This window comes from Aphanomyces astaci, assembly GCF_000520075.1.
Source record: "Aphanomyces astaci strain APO3 unplaced genomic scaffold supercont1.21, whole genome shotgun sequence".
NCBI lineage: Eukaryota > Oomycota > Saprolegniomycetes > Saprolegniales > Verrucalvaceae > Aphanomyces > Aphanomyces astaci.
In genome coordinates, this window is record NW_009798284.1 from 515,828 (window position 1) to 526,258 (window position 10,431).

At 50.7% G+C, this 10,431-nt stretch overlaps 3 protein-coding genes across 3 annotated transcripts; all 3 read right to left on the bottom strand.

The window, feature by feature from the left end:
- Positions 1-1,871: 1,871 nt before the first annotated feature.
- H257_09052 (hypothetical protein) lies at positions 1,872-2,417 on the bottom strand (the record flags this gene model as incomplete). Its single annotated transcript, XM_009835170.1, has 1 exon — positions 1,872-2,417. One exon carries the CDS (start codon positions 2,415-2,417, stop codon positions 1,872-1,874), a length of 546 nt encoding a protein of 181 aa, XP_009833472.1.
- A 2,492-nt stretch (positions 2,418-4,909) lies between these two features.
- H257_09053 (hypothetical protein) lies at positions 4,910-6,758 on the bottom strand (the record flags this gene model as incomplete). Its single annotated transcript, XM_009835171.1, has 2 exons — positions 4,910-6,099; positions 6,128-6,758. The coding sequence occupies 2 exons, from the start codon at positions 6,756-6,758 to the stop codon at positions 4,910-4,912; spliced, it is 1,821 nt and encodes a 606-aa protein (XP_009833473.1).
- A 550-nt stretch (positions 6,759-7,308) lies between these two features.
- H257_09054 (hypothetical protein) lies at positions 7,309-7,764 on the bottom strand (the record flags this gene model as incomplete). The annotated part of the gene is made up of 1 exon (XM_009835172.1): positions 7,309-7,764. One exon carries the CDS (start codon positions 7,762-7,764, stop codon positions 7,309-7,311), a length of 456 nt encoding a protein of 151 aa, XP_009833474.1.
- Between the last annotated feature and the right edge of the window lie 2,667 nt (positions 7,765-10,431).

Here is a 10,431-nt window from a genome sequence, read left to right on the forward strand (position 1 = left end):
CCCAATACCTTTTGAAGGGTGACGAAGGTCTTGTCAAGAACCCGCCAGTCCAAATCAGAGAAGGACTCATGAACCGCTGCCACTAACTCGTCGATGCTGGTAACCGCCTTCCGGTGTTGGAGGGCTTGGATCGAATTGAAAAAGCCTAGGTCGAGGACATTGAAGTCCGGACTCATGGCTGGCTGGGCAACAAGCTGAATCTTCCAACCATCCGAACAGCCAGCGGCTGTCACAGCGGCGTCATCTACTTCGACGTGGGGGCGCGCGTTGTCTTGCTGAATGTAGATCGGGTGAGCTCGAGGGCCTGGCCAGGCTTGCTTGATGGTTGGAATGACGTGATCCAAGAGGTACTGGCGGTACAAAGGCTTCGTCACGACAATTGGGGTGGTGATCAAGGCGCCACGCGCCCTGTTCTTGCTTTTTCGCTGCGCTGGACGAACAGCCACGAAGGGCCACATGCCGACCTTGCCGTCCCACATTGTCTTGCGGGCGTAGTCAAACCGCGGTCTTGCCACGGCCGTCAGAAACATCACCTTGATGATGTGTCGCTTGGAGTTGCACTTGCGGACCGGGGTTGACTCGTCGTGCCAGAGATAGTACCGCCGGTTGACCTCCGTGAGGTAGAACCACTTCTCGTCGATATGGACTCGATCGTACATGTCGTGCCAAACCATTCCATTGCACGAGGTGCCATGAACGAACGACCTGGCAAAGGCTAAACGGTCCGCCTTGTGCTTCTCCGTGACCATTGGCTTGAGGCGGCTGGTTCGACGCTGAAGCTTCTTTGTCTGAAGGACCCGCCAAAGCGTTGTTCTTGGAATGCCGCTTGACACCGCCAAGGACTCAAACGTTCTCCGCAGGACCGGCGGGACACTCTTTATGGCGGTCTCGATGTCGGACATGGTGCGCAACGGGCGTCGTCCACAGCGCCCTTTCTTCTTCAGTGCTACGTCTGCGAGGCCATTTCGTGCTTTCGACCTCTGGCCGCGTCGCCAGATCTTGGACAATGTCTGCCTTGAGACTCCATACTGCGCCAGAAGCTCCTCTGCCTTGCCCTTGGGCAAGCGGCCGTTAACCTTGTGCACCAAGAGCTCGTGGTACAAACCGAGCCGTTGATCGTTGGGTAGGTCGTGCTTGGTCGTGGCGCGCGTCATGGCGTCTGAACGGTAACTCCACTTCCAGAACTTTTTTCGGGGTTCTGAGGGGCGCTAGCAATATCTACGCAACGAGACGAGTCGTTTGCGCTTGATTTCAGCTCAATCGGATGAGAAATGACTGAGTTACGGGTATTTATAGATTGGTTGGCCTTGAAGTGGAGTTTTGATTCTTGGTTGTGAAGCGAGGAGGAAGAATTAAAAAAATCTGAAAATAGTCTCGTATTCGTCTCGTGATTGGCTACCTTTCCATGAAATTTCATCCAGAATTGCTTCATTTTGCCAGAAATAGGCATCTGGGAATTATATGTCTCCACCTTTACGGAATGGAGGAAGTAAGTACTAACAAAATGACATTGACATGCTACACGGTGCACTGGTTTACTCCAATTTCATCGATCTATTTAATTTATCCCCACCTCTACCGATTACAACTCCACGACTGCCAGACCATCGTGCATTGACGAGATGGGGTCTCCAGCGCCATAAGCGCCATAGTAGCGCCATAGTAGCTCTGTATTTGTAGAAATTTTAATAACCATGTGCGTTCCACTCGCTCGTCCAAACTGGCAGCACCGTCATCCACATCGACATTCAGATCGAAATACTGTCGTACTAGTAAGTACTAACAAAATGACATTGACATGCTACACGGTGCTCTGGTTTACTCCAATTTCATCGATCTACATGTATTTAAATTATCCCCACCTCTACCGATTACAACTCCACGACTAGACCATCGTGTATTGGCGAGATGGGGTCTACAGCACCATATGGTTCACCCATCAGTTCAAAATGAACGAGCTCCTCCAAGTCGGCTTCAGTGAGAAGGTCTTCGATTGAATCGTCAATCAGTAGAGACGAGGAGGGTGGTTCGATGCTAGCTAATTTGATGGAATGTGAGCTGTCCTTGCGGGATCGCTTCCTTGTGATGCACAGGCTCAAGAGGGGATCGTCCCTCGTAAAGTGGGTGTTGGAGAACGTGCACACGTGCACCAGGCTCTTGGTCCACTTCTTGAAGTGGACGTAGTTGAGCTGGCGCTGGAAACTCGAGTATTTGTTGTGCTTGAAGTAGTGCGGCAGCACGGCGGACGTCAGCGCTTCCATGTCGACGACCTCGAACGCCAGGCCATCGGGTGTCCATCGAATGATGTCATCGCTTTCAAAGGTCAAGATCGTCCGCAGAGTGCGCAGGAAGGGGGCGACTTCATGGTCGTTGTTGTTGTCGAACGTGTGGCTAGATGGAGGTGGTGTGACGTGCATGATTCAAATCGGAAAATGAACTGTGGCAGTAGTGCCCGCTGCAGTGTCGCATGTGTGGGGAGAGTCACCAGATACTAGGTACCGATACCGGTACTTTGTGAGTTGTACATAGTCAGTGGTTAGGTCTGACCACTCGGAAGACGAACTACTAGAATGTAATGGGGGGCGGATTTTGAAGCGAGAGGGCGGAGCACCGTGCATATAACACCTACCGAGAGTTCCACGTTTATCTTGCTTTCAGGCAACAGAGTATCGAACAATGGCAAAGAGTCCTACATGCATACATGTACAGTAGTGTGCAGAAGCAGCTCGCTATAACAACTATGCGTGACATGTGTTTACGGTGGAAACATAGAAATAGCAAAGTTGAATCAACCGATACAACAGCCATGCAGAAGTGAACTGATTGGACAGTATATCCATCGATTGGTAATGGTAACGTTAACGGTGCTTACCCTACTCGAAGCACCGTTAATGTTACCATTACCCTTCGATGGATATATTGGCGGTCAAGTGCAAGTATACATAGTAGTAAACCAGGAATGCTGAAGCGTATCATTCTTGGGGTGTGTGGCGTATCCACGAAATCAAAACACAATGTTGGGGGAGCGGCAACTCCCAGGAACACTTGGCGCCGTGTATTGATTTCGAGGAAGCAAATTCTGAACTGACTAGTATTCCCCTGGCCAACGTGGAACCTAGCCCTAACTAAACTAACCAATGAAAACTAACTGGACTGTCTGACACGCACTATACTGGACTGTCCGTCACCTGTCACCGTTTGATCACACCAGCCTGTCCCAAGCTTCCCGAGCCGTTGCCGCCGGCCACGGTGGCACCCCTAAGGATGTCCTGTGGTGAGTGTTTGCGACTCGGGACCCTGGGTGGTCCGGTAAGGTACTGAACACTAAGACCAGGTTCAGCAGACGCACCCTGAGTATGGATGCCATTGGGCGCAACACTTCTGTGCCAGGTAACTACAGTGGTGCGGGGGCCTCGAGCAGAGCTCGATGTTGTTCTTCAAGGCCTTTCCAATGTACTAGAAGCTCCCAGCAGTCCCGGGGTTGAGTCGGGCAGCTTGAATCGCGTCGACGGTCAGTACAACGCTCTGGTTGCTTCGGTGATCGAGCATTTCCTCCGTGAGGTCGACGTACTAGGCTAAGTAAAATTTCATGCTTGAGTGATGAGTTTCCCGCTCGTTTCCGTTGATGACGTGTTCAATCAGGCATGAGTACGGCAAGCATTCCTTGACTCGGAAGGGTCCAATGTATGTGACGGATAGCTTCGGGTAATGCGAGGTTTTATCAACCCTTGACCACAGCACGTAGTCGCCTTCCATAACTTCGAACGCTGTCGAGTTGGTCTTGTTGAGGATCCGCCGGTTCTGTGCCTCGTGCTTGAGGTAGAGGGTCTTGGAGTAAATCTCTCGGAGACTGCGTCGTAGGGCACTCATCGCAGTTCTGATGTTGGGTCATTCCCATTGACTTCGGTCAATCCATCCACGATCAACTTCCTGTTGACGCTTCCGGCGATGACGTGGAGGGGCGTAGTAGGATCTAATCCAGTGTAAGCACACATGCGAGACGCACCATCCAGAGATTCAGTTGGCGTCTGGTTCAAGTTCGCATGCACTACGGGCAGTAGGTAGTCCCACTCGGTCTCGGCTACCCGGCTTTCGGCCAACATGACTCGCATGACTGCCAGTATATCGCGATTCACTCGCTCAACCGTTCCGTTTCTCCACGGACAGTAGGCCAGGACAATGTTGTGCTGGACTTTGAGGCGGTGTGCTAACGCCTTCATGATGTTGTTCTTGAAGTGGCTGCCACCGTCGGAGATCCACACTTCTGGTACTCCGAACATGGCCGACCAGTCTATAATTGCAACCACCGCAACTTGACTTGTCGGACTGTCGCAGGCAATGAGCCTTACGAAGTGCGTAAGGTCGTCTTTCAAGACCAACACATACTTGGAACCTTTCCAGGTTTCACCCATAAATAGGTAGTCGAAGTGCAGTCCTTGGTTGCGCCGTGTTGCTGACCACGTATTCCCATGAGGCCATTGGATGATCTTCCCACCCCGAATATGCGGGCACAACAGGCACGACCGGAGGAATACCGCGAGTTTCTCATCGAAATGCGAGATGGTAAACAGTTGATGGATGTGGCTGGCCATGGCATGATGTCCGCGATGTCCCATCGATGAACAGCCTTGTGAGCAGGTCGTGGGCATCGTCGGGTATCCAGATGCGTTCACGCAGGTAGAGGACGCTGTTGTCTTGCATGATAGCGGTTGGTGGTGCCGCCACAGCCTTCTGGGCTTGAATGATTGACTCCAGGTCCCGATCTTTGCCAGCATCGTATGGACACGCCAGAAGCGTAGAAAGCACGTACGACAGTTGAAGAAATGGACGAAGCGCAAGAAGCGCCACAAGCCAAGAATGGTATACAAGTTGCCGCAGGCGAAGATCCGCCCGTTGGACGACACGGATTTTATTTGGCCTGACCGTAGGCGGAGCACATTTGTGTCCTCAGTGGCGCGGGTTGTCCCCCCCGGCTGAGTAGATCAGCCCACAGATTGTGCACGCCGTCGATGTGCTCGATCACGCAGCGGTATTGGCCGATGAGGTCGGCCCAACGCAGTAGCTTCTCCCGTGTGTGCGCCTTGACTTCCTTGTCGGGGGAAAAAAACGTGAATGAGGTTCTTTGGTCGCAGTACATGCGGAATCCCAAGGGCCTCAGTAGTATTTCAACGAGTCGCATGCACGAGCGATGGGATAGCCTTCCTTTTCGATGACGAGGGTGCTCTTCCGAGGGTTCAGCCGTAGTCAGTATCGTACACAGATGGCAATGAGTTCTTCCAGAACTGCCAAGTACTCTTCCAGAGTGTTGGCCCAGACTAAAATGTCGTCGATCCACACGAGACAATTCTTGTAGAGTAGGGTCTTTAAACACTCGGTCATGGTGCTTTGGAAAAACAGGGCACTGTCGCAGAAGCCTTGCATGACACGGGTCGGCGTCATCACGCGGAAAGCCAGCATGAAGGAAAGAACCCAGGGAAGCGGGTCCAAGCGGCAACTGCCAGAAGCCCTTGGTAAGGTCGAACACCCCTAGGAATTGGGCGCCCCTGACGGATTCCAACACCATGAACTGGAAGGGCATAGCACCGGCCATTGGAATGATCATGCTGTTCACCACGCGGTAATCGATGGTGAGGCGGTAGTGTAGGAGCAGTTCTTCTGTCGTCCATTCACCACTTGTCTTGAGCAGCTTCTTGCCGCTTGGTTTCATCACCGGGTTGACTGGACTACAGTATGCACTCGAAGAGTGCGAATAGATAATACCATCTTCTTCAAGCTGGTTTCCAAATGCATCCAGGAACTTCGTCTCTAAAGGACTACTCTTGCGGGCCTTACATCGGTGCGGCTGGGCATCGGCCTTGAGCTTGATGTCCATCGCTGGTACGTTCTCTGCTTCATCCGTTCCACGGAATTGTGCGCGCCAAACGCCCTTGGCTGAGGCCTGCATGACGATGTCCTTAAGGTTGTGGGTCTTAACGTGCTTGCCTGCGTCCGTTATCTTGAGCGTTTCAAACGCTTTCTCAAACAGTGACACTGCATCGAGTTTGTCGAGGTCTTGTGCACCACCTTGCAAACGATGAGTCGCCACCCCGAAGGCAATGTCTTTCGTCGGGTTCACCCACGTCATCACCGTCTTCATGACTTTGGTGTTGAGCCACTTGTTCCAACAAGTGATTCATGCCGATCCCAATGGACTGCAACGCATGGCGCGAGGCGAGCAATGAGTCGCTGCGGCTGATTACGTAGCATAGTTGCACACCGGGTAGGTTAACAGGTCCAGCTGCAGTGCTCAGACGGATGCGCAGGTTTGCCGCCACGTCTACATACACCGGCTGTTCGTCCACGGCGTAACCTTTCCAGGTCTTCGCCAGTTGAACCACGTCAACTTCTGTCTTCGTCTTCAATGCTTCCAGCATTTCCTCTGAAATGATGTTCGCATCACTTCCAAAGTCGGCACAAAACGGTACTTCCAGTACACCGTTGAGGTTGTCATGCTCACGGAACTGGATGTTCTTCCTACAGCACTCATCTTCAAGTCGCGCTTCGTACGCCTTGCGTTTGATCAGCCAACGGTAAACTTCAGTTTGGGCAATCCAGTGGAGGTTAGGACACACTGGTAGGTCCATGTAACGATTGTTCGCGGTCGCTCCTCGACCTTGGCTGCGGCCATGGTTACGACTTCTGTCGCGTTCACGGCTTCTGCCGCTGTCGCCTCCATAACGGCTTCCGCCGTAACGTTCGCTTCCACCATGCCGCTCCATGGTTCTTATTGTTCTTCACTTGCTTCTTCCAGACACATTTCTACCGCAAAGGTCGGTAGCACTAAAGTATACTTTGTAGCATATCCACGAAATCAAAACACAATGTTGGGGGAGCGGCAACTCCCAGGAACACTTGACGCCGTGTATTGATCTCGAGGAAGCAAATTCTGAACTGACTAGTATTCCCCTGGCCAACGGGGAACCTAGCCCTAACTAAACTAACCAATACAAACTAACTGGACTGTCGGACACGCACTATACATGGACTGTCCGTCACCTGTCACCGCTTGATCACACCAGCCTGTCCCAAGCTTCCCGAGCCGTTGCCGCCGGCCACGGTGTCACCCCTAAGGATGTCCTGTGGTGAGTGTTTGCGACTCGGGACACTGGGTGGTCCGGTAAGGTACGCAACAGGGGGCAACATGCCTGTTTTTGTTCATCGTGATAGTGGAAAAGTGGCATTCAGGAAAGTCATTGGGAATGTCGCCTCGAACGACGAAATCCACGGTATGACAACTGTATATTGCTATTATTACCTGTAACACTGCCACTATTTCTTTTTTTTGTAGTCCTTCTTCGCTACAAGAAGCGATGCTTGGGCGTTCTTCTTCTCCACGAAGTTGTTCACTTGTGACAAAATATCCTCCAAGGGTTGCTTGCATTCGCCGAATTCTTCATCCGTCCCGCTTCCACGCATTGCGGTAAGAGTACGCTCCATGTACGCCTTTGTCAGCTTGTCGAAGCGAGTCTTGCAGCCTTGCCCGTCTTTGTCCACCTTGAAACGTCGGTTTGCCTTGAGGTCGCTTGCTATGTCCGTCCATGTCTTCATGAGCGACCCAGACGAGGCTGTCCAGGGCTTGGCGTCGTTGACTGCGATCAGGAGTGTGATGTTGTCGCTGCAACCAAACGACTTCCGTGTCGAACTGGCGTAAGCTCCAGGCTCCTCGTAAAGGGCGTCCAAGGTATCGTCCTCTGTTGGGTGCTGCGAGTTGCTATTCAGCTCCATGGTGGGAGTTTGAATTGTTTAGATACTTCACTTTAAACGTGGAGGTTTCGGGTTCAATTCCCATGTACAACGTCGCTTTTTTCTTCATTTCCAATGTGCCCCTCGAGCAACAACGATGTACCGGTAAAACGCAATACTAGTACAGTTCCAGTACAACGCAAATGAATCGACACTGAGTTCGTCGAGTACTGTACTACGCACTAGCAGGCGATATTGATATTGATACTTGAAGTATTACGCTGTAAAGTTAACATCGCTCAGCGGGCACTTAATGGCCTCACGTATGTACTAGGTGACCGACATGTTTCACTAACATAGTTTAAGGTTTGTATCAAACACTGAACGAGATTATGCATGGTTCTCAGCTCGCATGAGTTGAAGGAGTTCGATAGGTAAAGCGTTTGTAGTTCATAGCCTTGACGGTCGCCCATTTCACGGATAATTAGGCGGTGGTCTCTGTACTTTACTGTATCGGTACTATGTAGTCCATCCATTGTTTTCATCGACGATACCGGTATGGTATCATGTATAGTCTACATAGAATTGAACAATTTTCCAGATTCTGAACGAAAAGTAAGTTCACAAGAGGTACAGTACGTAGTAGTTCATAGTGAAGGGGGAACAGGGGGGCGCTATAATGTATCTACACTACTTGTAGTTGTGGCAATGATTGAATAGTTGATAATGTCTGAATACAACATGCAGTCTCCCCCTTGCACTGTTATAAAGCCCTTTCCCAACAAATATTTTACATGCAACACTGTATTACGTGTGGCTGCTCTTGGCTTACATAGTGTAATATGTAGAATATTGCACAGATCCCCCCGCATCAAGTTGAATCCTAGCCTGCCCGACACCACTGCAAGCACTGTACACTTAACACGGAAGTTTGGGGGGCGTTATTACGTAGAAGTAATAGCTGCGAATACACCGGAGTAGTAGCAACAACCAACTGGACTCTACAGATGATGTTTTGCTGGATTGGATGCAACCACTACTACTTATTCCTCAAAGTACTTTAATTCAGTGTTGTATTCAATTGAGTTGAGTGCAGTAGTTTACAATGCACAAAACAGCAGCAGCCACAAGTAATGCGTGGAATGCAAAGCAGGGCTTTAACGTTATGACAGGCAACTACAATTCAAACGATATCAGCTAACGTTACGACTGTAGTATCCCCCAAATCAATTTCAAAACTAGAAGTTACTACTACGTAGTGCATAATTGCGCCCCCTGCCATTTTTCCCTAAAAATTCCCAACTTTCGACACCCGCATATCAGCCCCCTTTCACTAAGTAGAATATCGTCTCGAAAGGAATTACACGAAGTGGTCGCGCCAATCGATAACGTTGTCGAGCTGTTAAGTTAGCCATAGTTTGCGCGGAAAGTATTGAATTCTAGACTACGAAGCATACACCAGAGATCTACAAACGTTATCGGTGATACGGGGGCTCTAAACTTCAAATCGCTAAAACTATTTGACCATTCGTCAGGGTGGTCTATTTCAAATCAGGTACCATACAGTAGTTTCAAACGATCTCGTTTGAGGTGTGATGCGTACTATTACACTACTATTAAAGCACTCAGACCCTACTAGTCCTGCATGTCCTTGCTTGATGTCGTTTTGTACTCAGTGTGTTTTCACTTACCTGATTCGTCGCGTGCCAATGACCACGACAGGACTGTGAGGACTTGGTTAGCTGTACTAGTGTTGTAGGATGAAAGGCAATATATAAGTGAGAAAGAAAAAGTGACGTGTTGCGTGGGACTTGAACCCGGTATATCCACGTTACAAGTGAAGTCTTGTATCCACTGCACAACATGTAGATTGGTTCGTTATGTACTTTGAAATACGAGGGAATGGTCCGCCTAACGTTAACACCGAAACACCGGACCAAAATACATCGAAACGCCGCGACCAAAGGATTTAAAAAGGATGTTTACTGTAGTTTCGAAGTCAAGCGCTATGTCGTCAGGTCTACATCTAGAAGGGTCATTTGTACATAGTTAAGAGCTTGGAAGTTCATTGAGCGGAGATATGAGTGACCCAATAACATTGGTGGTGTTGCGTTGGCAAGATGGACATACCCGTAGTCCTAGCACCCACTCGACGCGCCTGGCTGGAGCCATTCGGGCGGCCAGGCCCGGTCTGCGGTGGACGGCTGCGGGCGGCGCGGTGTGTGGTGCGAGCAGGAAGGGGTAGGGTCAGGAAAGGCCAGGTCTAGTCTTCGATGATTGGTGGAACCAAAAGGGGATTTAGACTTAGAGTTAGTATAGGGTTAGTTTAGTCAGTTAGTGAGTAGTTCAGTTCTAGTTTTGCCTCCAACTGCTCATACACCACCAAGCTTTGCCCGGGAGTCCACTTCTCCCCCAACATTGTGTTTGTGTTGAGAAGTTGTACGGAGGCGCGAGTTGCGACAAAGAATTCTTCAGTGCATCAAGTCTAGCACTCATCAAGGATGTCCCAGAGAGGACAGGACCGACCAGGCCAGGGCCGCAGCGACGACTCCCAAAGAGGCACGAGCAATGGACCGCGCTAACAACCGCTGGAGCGAATCGACGGGGGTGCACACCCAGTCCCAAGCTGCCCCAGGTTTGGGCATCCGCCCGTAACAATTGCGCCAGTGGCTGTTCGACCGGGAGACATACGAAGAAGACCTGCGTGCC